The sequence below is a fragment of the Canis lupus genome, chromosome 32, assembly GCF_003254725.2.
Source record: "Canis lupus dingo isolate Sandy chromosome 32, ASM325472v2, whole genome shotgun sequence".
Classification (NCBI taxonomy): domain Eukaryota; kingdom Metazoa; phylum Chordata; class Mammalia; order Carnivora; family Canidae; genus Canis; species Canis lupus.
This window is the reverse complement of record NC_064274.1, coordinates 6422710-6435310: the sequence shown is the minus strand read 5'-3', so window position 1 is coordinate 6435310 and position 12601 is coordinate 6422710. Positions and strand designations below refer to the sequence as shown.

At 44.3% G+C, this 12601-nt stretch overlaps 3 protein-coding genes across 12 annotated transcripts in view; 1 reads left to right on the top strand and 2 right to left on the bottom strand.

The window, feature by feature from the left end:
- The window catches only part of ENOPH1 (enolase-phosphatase 1), a 42494-nt gene extending 36795 nt beyond the window's left edge, over positions 1 to 5699 (bottom strand). Inside the window, exons 1-2 of one of the 4 annotated variants that reach the window (XM_049104998.1) lie at positions 5366 to 5699; positions 4724 to 4894 (exon numbers count right to left, since the gene is read on the bottom strand). In XM_049104998.1, coding sequence (XP_048960955.1) covers positions 4724 to 4894; positions 5366 to 5449 — 255 coding nt within the window. In that variant the 5' untranslated portion in view covers positions 5450 to 5699. The remainder of the gene's footprint in view (positions 1 to 4723; positions 4895 to 5365) is intronic. The other 3 variants (XM_049104999.1, XM_025426332.3, XM_025426333.3) reach the window with 3 other exon arrangements.
- LOC112646486 (uncharacterized) overlaps positions 1 to 12601 on the bottom strand; it is a 264641-nt gene that overhangs the window by 126600 nt on the left and 125440 nt on the right. The gene's annotated exons all lie outside the window — the stretch shown is intronic.
- Positions 5838 to 11676, top strand: HNRNPDL (heterogeneous nuclear ribonucleoprotein D like). Of its 6 annotated transcripts, none has more exons than XM_049104997.1 (9): positions 5838 to 5929; positions 6405 to 7031; positions 7825 to 7993; positions 8090 to 8251; positions 8739 to 8870; positions 9018 to 9132; positions 9640 to 9810; positions 10158 to 10250; positions 11411 to 11676. In XM_049104997.1, exons 2-8 carry the CDS (start codon positions 6589 to 6591, stop codon positions 10226 to 10228), a joined length of 1263 nt encoding a protein of 420 aa, XP_048960954.1. In that variant the 5' UTR covers positions 5838 to 5929; positions 6405 to 6588; the 3' UTR covers positions 10229 to 10250; positions 11411 to 11676. The 6 variants fall into 6 exon arrangements, 4 of the variants coding, with proteins under 4 accessions (XP_048960954.1, XP_048960953.1, XP_025282109.1 ...); XM_049104996.1 differs by having other exon boundaries at positions 5868 to 5929; positions 6402 to 7031; XR_003127599.3 differs by lacking the exon at positions 5838 to 5929 and adding an exon at positions 10627 to 10731 and having other exon boundaries at positions 6371 to 7031.

Here is a 12601-nt window from a genome sequence, read left to right as displayed (position 1 = left end):
ATATTTTCAGTTAATGGGATCTTCTTAATTATTAACAGGATTTTATTCTCAAGCACAAAGTTTTCCAAAGACATAAATGGAAAACATGTCCCCTGCCCACTGTTCCCTAATAAGGTTTGTTAGGATGGTAGATGAAATATAGATGTAAACAGATTCATTTATTTTACAAAAAATTTTTAAGGGCTAAACACTCATTAAATGTCCACATTAGCCTTATGTGGTAGATATCCTCACAATACATATAGCTGAGGAAATATGTACCTTGACTCAGAGTTATTAACTAACTTGCCATAAAACAGAGAGGAGCCAGAATGCTAATCCAGACCTGTTCAGTGCTCAAGCCCATCCGCATAAATACTACTCGATACTATCAATCTTCATTATTTGTGAATTCCATACTTGCAAATTTTCCTAATACTAATCAAAACATATTTGTAACCTCATAATCAATACTTGCAGCAAGGTGGCAAAAATCTGTAAACACTTGATCATACACATTCCCAGCACAAAGTGACAATCTGCTTTCTTATTTCACCTCTCATAGTTTAAACAAGCATCCTTTTCAGAGTCTATTTAGTGCTGTATTTTTTTTTATTTTTTTGCATTTTGTGCTTTCTGTTGATGATTTTGCAGTTCAAAATGGCCCCCAAGCAAAATGCTGAAGTGTGACCTAGTGTTCCTAAGCACAAGAAATTGTGTGCCTTAGGGAGAAAATACATGTGTTTAGATAGGCTTCATTAAAGCAGGAGTTACAGGCTGTGAGTTCAGTGTTAATCAATCAACCATATACATTAAATAAGAGGAACAGAAACACACATAAGACAAGGTTACATATTGATTAGCTGACAGAAATGTTGTGATTAGAGGCCCACAGGAACCTAGCCCTGTATTTCCTTTAGGGGCAATGATTCATTATTTGCCAATACAGGGTTCTCAGTGACTTTGTAGAAATCGTTATCTTTTTTTTTTTTTTTTGCAGAAAATAACTACCTCAACTGTTATTACATACACATGTTAGATGTACATGTCAACACATAATAGGAAAGCCACCAAATTAAAGATTATTTTCAGAAATAAGAGGATAATTTTCTCCAAACCCACAAACAATAGTTCCTGACAGAATGACTACAGAAACTGGTGATGGTGTTATTTCATAGGCTAACAGACTAAAAACACTGGAACAATACAATATACAAAGTCAGAAAATAAATACTACAACACCACAGACAAAAATCAAGTGGTGGCTCCATGGTGCATGCAAGATAATTCAATGCAGTAAGGGAAGAGAGCATAATAACATCTGTTCACATTTATTATTTTAACTCATCTTCAAATTCTAATTCTATTTTATAACTTAATAGTATGTATACATAACACACAAATTTTTTAAAAGATTTACTTATTCAGGAGAGAGAGAAGGGAGGGAAAGAAAGAGAATTCCAAGCAGACTCTCTGCTGAGCTCAAAGCCTGATGCAAGGCTTTATTTCCCACGACCCTGAGAGATCATGACCTGAACGGAAATCAAGAGTCGGACGCTCAACTGACTGAGCCACCGAGGAGCCCCCGCAATTTATAAATTCTGTTGGCAGTGCCTGCTCCAATTCTGTTGATGGTGTACATGCCCAAAAAATGTTAGGAGATCAGCACTATAAACGATCAAAATCAGTACCCGAAAAGAAAACCAACTCCAGAAGCACGTGTCCTACAGTGAGGGGCAGGACAGGAGGCTGAGAATTCAGATGCACAGGAAAACACTGAAGGGAAGCTGGGCTCTAGTGCTGCTCTGCCCCCAACAAGTTGTGATGATCCTCACATAGGACCTCCCTCCAGGCATCAGTTTATGAGAAGTTAATGAGCTGGTTCCAACATTCACTGCATGATCCTAGCTAGGAGCCTCCCTCATCCTAGAATTTGATAATTCTACAACTCGGAAAAAGATAGAACAGCTGGTAAATAAAACCAGTTTTTGTTGTCTGATGTGAGAGGCATGTTGTGATAGAGCAGCAGGCTGCCCAGAGAACACCACTTCCTAGACTGGCAGGAGTCTAGGGAATCCCGTGAGATAGCATGACTTACTGAAAAATGGAAATCAATCTCCACTGATTCCTCAAAAGGAATGACTTCCTAAGGGTCTTTCTTTCAAGGGCAATTTTTGACAGTACACAATTTTCACAGTATACATGCACTATAGAACCAAATCTCCAAAGACTCAACTATCCTTACTGTGGTTCGGTTCCAGTTCACTCCTAAACCTCTCACCAAGAGGCAGTATAAACTGAACTTTGTTACAATATCCTTTTAAGGTACTTCTGGTTAACTAAAGTGCTCTCATATCAACTGTGTCATTTCACATACACAAAAGCCAAAGACACAGCAATCATTGTGGTTTCATTTTGGAGGTCAAGAGCAATAATCTGAAGAGTAAGAGTTTTTGAGTCAGGACAGTTTGGGTTCAAATCCTCCCAATTTTCAATTTTTAAGAACCTTAGTTTTCTGTCAGTAAAATGTGGACAATGACGTGGACAATGCACACACCTCACAGTGTTCTCAGGATGAGTTAAGTACACAAGTTGCATATATATATATATATATATATATATATATATATATATATATCAATGTTTGTTTCCACAGAAAGTAGGGCTGTATGTCCTACATACTTAATGTGACTCACAAAGTCCAAAATAGAACAAACAGGCACCTGGGAGGCTCAATCCACTAAGTGTCTGCCCCTGGCTTAGGTCATAATCTCAGGGTACTGGGATCAAGCCCCAAGTCAGGATCCCTGCTCAGCAGGGAGTGTGCTTCTCCCTCTCCATCTGCCTCCCGCCCCCGCCCCTCACTCTTGCTCGCTCTCAAATAAATAAAATAAATCTTCAAAGTAGAACAAACATCTTCCAATTCCCACCTCCATGCTCAGAGGTTCAAGGATATAATTTAGTATCTCTTTAATAGGTGTTCAAAAGATTGGTCCTTGACATACTCTGCTGAAAATTTATTCAAGTAAATTTGTTAAATGTCACTCTCTTAAAGACGCATTAAGCATTTATGTGTGTATGTGTATAAAAGCTCTGAGAAGTTGTGCAATAAAGAAACCAGTTGAACTTATATAGCCTAACATTTCCCAAAATGCATTTAATAACGAATCCTTTTTGCAGAATTACTATAAATATCCACAGACTTCACTTCTTCTGAATATACTTTTGGAAACATCAGATTTGATAAACTAATGTGTAACAAATTAATAGTAAGTTATTAAATTATAACAGATAATGTGAATAAAATAATAATAATAAAACTAAAATAACAACAAGACCAAGTACAAGAAACTATCCTTCATTTCAGAACATTGGGTGTTACATTCAACTGATGAATCACTAAACTCTACGCTGATACGAATATACTAAGTTGAATTTAAATCTGAAAAATTAATAAAATTTAAGAAATAAACAAAACACCCTAGATCATTTTTTGCAGCCTTCCTTGACCTTACCTATAAGTCAATGTCAAACTAAAAAAAAAAAAATCTACTTAGGTCATGAAGGCATTTTAATTCTCAGAAAGATAGTAGAATAAGTCTATCACAAAGATTTCAAGAAGTGGCTCATAATATCATCTGGTAAAAGACAGGATTGGTTGGGCAGGGCGGGTTTGGAGAGGTGGGAGAGGCAACTATGTTTTGTTACAAAATTGATTTGCATAAGATATCCTAGATATCCTCTGCCTGCAGAGGCCTCTGGTGTGATTAAAAACTGAGGAAAAAAAGTCAAACTAGATTTCCTAAGAATTTGTGCTAAGATGGTATTGTAATTCTCTAAAAAACTTGTAAGTGAAAAAAATAAAAAAAAAAAAAACTTGTAAGTGGTTGTTATATTGGAGTCCTAAAAGTGTACAGATTTTAATCCACAGAAGAAAATCCTTATCACAGGTAATTTTAAAAATAAAACTTTTAAAAATTTAAGACTCAGACTGCTCAATTTGTTGGAAGACGAGTTTTTCAACTACGTTGTCAACAGTATCCCTACTATTATTGTATGCAAACCCTTCTAGACAATGCTTTCATCTTAAAACTCTAGAAGTCAAAGCGTAGATTAGACCTGAGAATTTTTTAAATTATATTAATATTTGATATCTAGGGGCGCCTGGGTGGCTCAGTGGTTGAGACTCTGCCTTTGGCTCAGTTTGTGATCCCAGGGTCCCGGAATCGAGTCTCTGCCTCTCTCATGAATAAATAAAATCTTAAACATTGTTTTGATATTTATTCTAATAGAATATAGGTATTTTTTTGAAGATTTTTTATTTGTTCATGAAAGAGAGAGAGAGAGAGAGGGGCAGAGGGAGAAGCAGGCTCCATGCGGGGAGCCTGCTGCGGGACTCGATCCCGGGACTCCAGGACCACATCCTGGCTAAACCAGTGAGCCACCCGGGGCCGCCCGAATATAGGTAAAATTTTTTAAAGCCCAGCTATAACGCAGAGCTCGCGAATAAGCCTACGAAGTAGGTGTAGACAGTTGCTTGGTTAATAGTGACGCCCTAGGATAGAGGCTTTGGGCAAGAGCTTCAAGTTTCCATGATTTTCAGAGAAAAATGAACGGAATCTAGACCTTTTTGTGCTACAGGCTAATGAATCAGCGTTCCACAGTGATTAACAGTCCAATAACACGAAGAGTGCTACTCGGCCATTACCAGCAGGAGTGAAAAGGGGCGAGTCAGCCGGGCTACCTGAAAAGTCATCTTGAGGGGATCCCCGGGTGGCGCCGCGGTTTGGCGCCTGCCTTTGGCCGAGGGCGCGATCCTGGAGACCCGGGGTCGAGTCCCACATCGGGCTCCCGGTGCATGGAGCCTGCTTCTCCCTCTGCCTATGTCTCTGCCTCTCGCTCTCTCTCCGTGTGACTATCATAAATAAATAAATATTAAAAAAAAAAAAAGCCATCCTGACACTCCCGTCCACGTCTTAGGGACTGGAAGCCTCCAGGCCCCCGCCCGCCGCCGCCGCCGCCGCGCCGAAGCCAGCCCAGAGCCCGGCGGACGCAGCGCACCTGGCGGAGGGGGCGGGGCGCCCCGTCTCCCCACGCGGGCGGGTCTGCCCGCCGCCGCCCCCCTCCGCCAGCCACCATCCCGTCCCCACCCGCGTCCCACCCATCGGCATCTGACCGAGAGCAGGGGCTGGCGACGAAGGGCCTATCCCCGCAACCTGCCGCACGGCAGCCTTTCTACTCCCTCCCCCCACGGCGAGTGCAGCGCCACGCCGCCTCTCCCACGCCTTAGGTCAGGTCTCTGGTCCAGGGTGGGCAGCACTTAAAAGAAAAGAAAGAAAGAAATGTTTTTAATTGCTTTCAAGCACCGCTCCCTTCCGCCCCTCACCTTCACGAAAGCAATCGGGGTTGTGGTACCTTCGACATCTAACAGGATGACGGTGACTTCGGCGGGCACGGGAAGCACGACCATCTCCCTGCCGGATGCAAGCACCGGAATCGGCCTACTAGCGGGAGGGCGGAGGGCGGCGCCCACTGCGCCCCGACACGGTCCTGGGCTGCCCACGGCCCCGCGGGAACGTGCCGCCCGGCACCCGCGTGCGGCCCGGAGCACGAGGGGCAGGGCCGCGCCGCCCAAGGCGCACAGCACCGCGGCACGGGCGTCCGCCGCCACCCAGCAGCCCGGGCCCGAGGCCGACACCACGTGGGCGGGGGGAGGGGCGGCCTCGCGGAGCCCGAGCGGGCGGGGGCGGGCACAGGCGGCGACGCCGATTGGCCACCAGAGGGCCCCGAACGCGGCCCGTCCACGTGGGCCTCGCGTGGGCGGGAACAAAGAAGCGAGCGCGGGAGCCGGGTGCGCGGGCGCGCGCGCGCCCTCCGCAGACTGGTGGAGCGAGCGGGAGCGGCCCGGGGCACGTGCAGACGGGAGCCCCGCGAGTGGCGCGCCGGGGATGTGAGTGCCCCTTGCCCCCTACGGCACCTACCCCCTCCCCGCCCACCGCCTCCGCTTTGGCGTGTTTACAGTAACCGGGCCGGGCTCGCGGCCCTCCTCCCGCCCGCAGCCTGCCGGAGAGGCCGTGCCGGGGCCGGGACTGGGACTGGCCGGCCTGACTGCGTGGGCCCGGGCTCCGGCCGACCGGCTGCGGAGGCCCCCGCGCGCCCGCTTCCTGCTCGGCTGGTTCCAGCCGGCTCGAGGACGAAACACGCGTGCGCGCGGCGGGCGGACGGGCGGGCGGACGGGCGGGCGGGCGCGCTCGCTGTCTCGGCCGCCGGCGCCGGGCGCAGTCCGCCTGTGTCGGGAGCAGCCCGGCCACGGTGCTAATCGAGAGCAGCGGCCGCCGCCGCCGCCGCCCCCGCCGCCGCCGCCGTCCGCACTGGGGGACCGAGGGCTTTGGGAAGAGGCGGGGCTGACGGCTCTTTGCTAGCAGTGGGCTGGACCGGACGCCAGAGACAAAGGCTCTCAAGACCGGAGGGACGGTGGCCCTGCGACGGCGCTGCTCGGACTCCTGAGCCCGGGACTCTTCGCCCCTTCGTTTTCCTCTTCTGACGCTTCTCTCCTCTTAAGCCCGCGCCCCCTCACCCACGACCTCGCTCCTCACCGGGAGGGCCGCGATGGAGGTCCCGCCCCGGCTCTCCCATGTGCCGCCGCCATTGTTCCCCTCCGCTCCCGCGACTTTAGCCTCCCGCAGCCTTTCCCATTGGCGGCCGCGGGCGCCGCGGCAGCTCGCCCCGCTCCTCCCTTCGCTCGCTTCCAGCTCGGCCCGGCAGGGGGCGCGCCGGGCCCAACGCCACGTCACCGCCCAGCAGCCCTCCCGATTGGCGGGCGGGGCGGCTATAAAGGGAGGGCGCAGGCGGCGCCCGGATCTCTTCCGCCGCCATTTTAAATCCAGCTCCATACAACGCTCCGCCGCCGCTGCTGCCGCGACCCGGACTGCGCGCCAGCACCCCCCGGCCGACAACTCCGCCGCCATGGAGGACATGAACGAGTACAGCAACATAGAGGAGTTCGCAGAGGGATCCAAGATCAACGCGAGCAAGAATCAGCAGGATGACGGGTACCGCACGCCTCTCTTCTTTTCCCCCTCCCCCAGCGCGCCGCACGCGCCTTTCGTCCCTCTGGAGCCGCGCGCTGCCACGGCTCTTGCCCCGAGTCGATTCCCCGCGTGCCCGCTGGGCCCCACTCGCTCAGAGGGAAGAAGAAAGTAGGAGACGGAGGGGGTGACTCGAGAGGCCCGCGGAAGGTGGGGGAAGGGCGGGGGAGTTGGAGGAGGAGGGCGGCGGCGTCCGTGTCCCGAGTGCGCAGGCGCCGCGTGGGGCCCGAGGGGGAGGGGCCGGCCTCGCTGCGCCACATGCTGCAGCTGCCGCCGCCTTTTCATTGTGTCTGTATCGGGGCCCCCGCACGGCTTCCCTGCGGAGTGTAGGGAATCCTTGCTTTGGGAATCCGTGTGTGACTGGTCCCCGGATCTCCTTCAGAATGCGTTGGGAGTTCTTGAGGTGGAACGTTGCTTTGACAGCTGCGGAAGAGGTAGAGTAGACCTAAGTTGTGAGGGATCAACTTTAGGAAGTTGGGTTTATAAAGCTGAAGCGATGTTGAATATGCTTTCTTGGCTTCGTTGAAACTTCGTATGACGAGGTGTGGTGAGCAAGCTGTCCATTCGTTGTTTCGAATAAGTGACCTCGATGGAATCTGAGGGGTTTTGTGGTCTTTTGTTCATACGTGATCTGTAGACACTGAATTATTTGCACACGCATTGCTTCTTCCTGTTCGTTTCGTAAACCTAATTCCCCAACTGAGGTAATCCTGCGGGGTGCTGCTAATCTTTTTTTTTTTAATAACTTCATTTCTAGTAAAATGTTTATTGGAGGCTTGAGCTGGGATACAAGCAAGAAAGATCTGACTGAATATTTGTCTCGATTTGGGGAAGTTGTAGACTGTACAATTAAGACAGATCCAGTGACTGGAAGATCAAGAGGATTTGGATTTGTGCTTTTCAAAGATGCTGCTAGTGTTGATAAGGTAGGAGCAGGTTCCGCATTGTGCTGCTTCTGTGTTTTTGCAAATTGTTTGGGGGTTTGGTTGTATATTGTCAGATTAAACGCACTTGTCTTCTAGGTTTTGGAACTGAAAGAACACAAACTGGATGGCAAGTTGATAGACCCCAAAAGGGCCAAAGCTTTAAAAGGGAAAGAACCCCCAAAAAAGGTTTTTGTGGGTGGATTGAGCCCAGATACTTCCGAAGAACAAATTAAAGAATATTTTGGAGCCTTTGGAGAGGTGCGCTGTGTTTTTATATGTCTTTCATACTTGGAATGTTTATATACATGAGTGTTCGTCCCCAGCCTTTTACAGAATTGATTGATTGTCAGGTGATGGGAAGAGGTTAAAATTAACTGCTTGAGTCCCTTCTAGTCACTGTACCTTAAATTACTGTTTTCTGTGCTATGATAGAAACCAACATCTAATTTATTTTGGCCAAAACACGGGTGCTTTGGAGGTGGTGGTCAGTATTTGGAATTAATAACCAGTGGCATCTCTTGGGTACAGAATGATAATAAATGAAGTTTTGCTCTCTAACTGCTTCACAGATGAAGCTTTGTGGTGTGATACTGATAATAAAATAGGTGTTTCTGTACAGAAGTAATCTGACTAGAGGAATAGACAACATGTTATACTGAAGTTTGAAAAGAATCTTTGGAATTCTAAAACACTTTGGTAGCTTTTACCATTACTGGATGATGTTGAATGTGCTTCTTGATTTCAGATTGAAAATATTGAACTTCCCATGGATACAAAAACAAACGAAAGAAGAGGATTTTGTTTTATTACCTATACAGACGAAGAGCCAGTAAAGAAATTGTTAGAAAGCAGATATCATCAAATTGGTTCTGGGAAGGTAAAGCCATTTTGTTTTTATTAAGTGAAAATTTAGAGGATGTTTTTTGTTTTCGAATGTGAGATTTCTCAATTTATGAGAATAGAATGGCTTGACCTTACAGTAAAAACTCCAGGTTTTTTTTTTTTTTTTCTTATGTGTATATAGTGTGAAATCAAAGTTGCACAACCCAAAGAGGTATATAGGCAGCAACAGCAACAACAAAAAGGAGGAAGAGGTGCTGCAGCTGGTGGACGAGGTGGTACTAGGGGTCGTGGACGAGGTGAGACTTAATCCTTTGGGACCTAAATCTTTGGATATGACTCCCCATGGTTTAGGCTGTAAACTGCTAAATAGGAATAAGCCCATAAGAAAATTCAGCCAGATTTCCAACATAAAAATGCTCTCATTGGTGGGTGGGTTTTTGTTTACTGGTTTCGCCTCCTCAAAGAATGGCCACTAGGACACTGTCAGTGTCCTTACTAATGGCAAGGTGATGACCATTTAATGTAGTTGAGATTACATGATACACCATGGCATGCTAGTTTTTTGGGGGACAGGAGTCCTTGTTTTGTCTTGATTTTCCTTAAATTTAGGAAGCTTGATAACTGGCACAATTGGACTTTCTGCCCCCTTTTTAACCACAACTAGAATAAAAACTTTCTCAGGTAACAATATAGCTGTCCATTCCACCTGTTAAGGGTTTTCAGAGTGAGGGCCAGGAACACAACATTGTATTAGGATTGGGAGTCAGAAGTCGTTTCCTAACAATCATTGTGCATTGTTTCAGGTCAGGGCCAAAACTGGAACCAAGGATTTAATAACTATTATGATCAAGGATATGGAAATTACAATAGTGCCTATGGTGGTGATCAAAACTATAGTGGCTATGGCGGCTATGATTATACTGGGTATAACTATGGGAACTATGGATATGGACAGGGATATGCAGACTACAGTGGTAAGAATATTTAACTTAATCTCATACACCAATGGTATTAGAATTCCGTGTTAAAGTACATTCTCGTTCTGAAATTGGGGGGGGTCCATTCTTGAAGTGTTTTGGAGTTAAGTTTTTGAGGCATCTGATAGTCCTAGGTTGATTATCCTAATGTAGATATTTTGGTTGTTAGAAACGTTTTAGAATATGTGTTATGTGATTAGTTTATAATAGGCATTTAATATATCTGCTATTTTAATATTTGGCATGCAGAGTTGTACATTTTTAATAGTTTTCTAAAGTATTTATAATGAAACCATTTTGTGGAAAACTATCTTAATATAATTTTTTTTGTATTTTCAAAATAGGCCAACAGAGCACTTACGGCAAGGCGTCTAGAGGGGGTGGCAATCACCAAAACAATTACCAGCCATACTAAAGGAGGACATTGGAGAAAACAGGTGTGTGTAAGAGTACAAGAAACCAGTGGAAATATCTATAATTTAATTTAAAGATCAATAGACAAATGAAAAATAAGTAAAAACAAAATATTACGTAGTCTGTTTTTACTAAATTGTTAATTTTTTAATTGCTTTATGAGCCCGTTTTGCCTAAAGTGTCTATAGATCTTTAACTTTAAAAGTCTTATCTCACTTTCTTTAGTATTACAGAAAAACTTAAGAGTTTTTCTGTTTGCTTTGTGTACCAGGTGGTCTAGAGGAATAATTAAACTTTTTTAGAACTATTAACAGGTAAAGTACTGAAATGGGTACAACTTAAGGAAAACAAGAATGTTGTCTTCTAACTCTGACATTATACCTTGTTTGTACCCGCCAGCGGGAACTTCATTGCAGGCCGTGTGTCACCCTGACCACGTCTATCTCTGGGGGTCGCACGTTGCGGGCAGAGCGCAAGGCATACACCAGAAAACGCTGTCCTGTGGTATGGTCTCTTCCAACTTCATGTACCAGCGTAAAGATTAAAGTGGAAAACTTCAGACTTTGGCTTCTTTTTTAATCTTTTTGAAGATTAAGTGTCTAAACTTAACTTAAATGGTTTTTTACAGGAGTTAAAGTACATAAATGCCTTTTTACAGCTCAATCATTTTGGTCTTCTGTTTAGTGTTGTATTTCAATTGTGGAGCCTCATTTTAAGTGTTCATTCTTTAAGATTTAATGCTTGCTTTTTCTTTTTATAGCTAATAGTGAAATCTACAAACCAAAACAAGAACTTTAAAATCTGGAATATAAATTAAAGATCATATGCACACAGCAATTTGTTTCTTACAACATAATAAGCCTATTAGAAATTCATTTTTGTAAGTATGTTTTTTGGCTTACTAGAGATGCTTCTAGTAGACCTTAATCTAGCACAGTTGAACCTGTGAATATGGGAAGATTGTATTCCCCAATTTCTTTACTAAATTTAAATTTTGTATTATTTGGGAACACCAGGGTAAATTTATTAATTACCCAAATTACATTTTGCTATTGAATATGCATGTGATCTTTAATTATTGAAGAAAAGAATAAATTGAGGACTTAAAACAATTCATGAAAGTGGACCTTTGAAAGCTTTCAGAGTTGCACAAATCTAATTGCTATTTTGTTTTTGTTTTTAGGAGGAGATTGCTTAAAGTTAACCCATCTTGCAGGACGACATTGAAGATTGGTCTTCTGTTGATCTAAGATGATTATTTTGTAAAAGACTTTCTAGTGTACAAGACACAACCGTGTCCAACTGTATATAGCCGCCAATTAGTTTCCTTTGTTTTTACTTTGTCTTTTGCTATCTGTGTTACGACTCGATGTGGATTTGTGTTTATACAAATTTTATTTGTATGATTTCATGTTAAACCTCAAATAAATGCTTCCTTATGTGATTGTTTTTCTGCGTCAGGTACTAAATAGCTCTGTAAAAGTGTAATTTAAAATAAGCAATAATTGAGGCGCAGTTTATTTTGTAGGAAGATTTGGTCCATGAGGAAAAACTGTGGTCCTTTATGAATAGCCAGCTACAGTGTCCCCCTGTTCCCCATTTTTGTTAGATGTATACTATTCTCTAAGGCTTCATTTCCCTGCTGAGGTTTCCACCACACTTTTAATGTTTCTTCTCTGTGTATCTGGAGAGCTTGTCATAATGTCATTAGTGGAAAATTTCCAGCTGACCATCAATCTTCTGGACTGTATTTTTGGAAAAGTGCACCTTTTTGGCACAAGGCATGTTGGTAGCTCCTTTCATGAATAGGAAAGATTGGTTTGTTTCTGTCTCTGGGAAGCCATTTATTTTATGCTAAATCAGAATCAGTCTGCTAGGAAGAGCTTTGGCTAATCATAATACCATGACTTTTAATTCTCTTGATTAAAATGTCCAGATATACACAGGGAAAGGCACTGTTAAACTGTATATAGGAGCTGCAGTTTAAGAGTATCAGAGATGGTTAAATTTTAACAAGCATTTTTGGCAGATAGGTAGGTTGAAACTTGAGCAAAAGTTAGATTCAGTTACTTGGAAGTGTAGTGGCTGAGGAAATTAGTTGTATTCTGTTCCGTATTGTCACAGCAAGCACCAAACTGAACAAAACGTTTAATATTGGGACATTTTCAGGAAGCTATTTTGGGTATTAACTGTTAAGGTGGTGTGAGTTTAAGAAGACATGGTAGTAGGTTGCATCATTTTTAATGCATTAGTGCATGAGCTGAGTAGTTAAGCATACCCAGATTCAGACATAGGAAAGAGTAGTGGGGTGGGGAAATACACTTTAAATTTTACGTATGTCGGTGCAAATCTAAGTGACCAAGTTATTAAAACA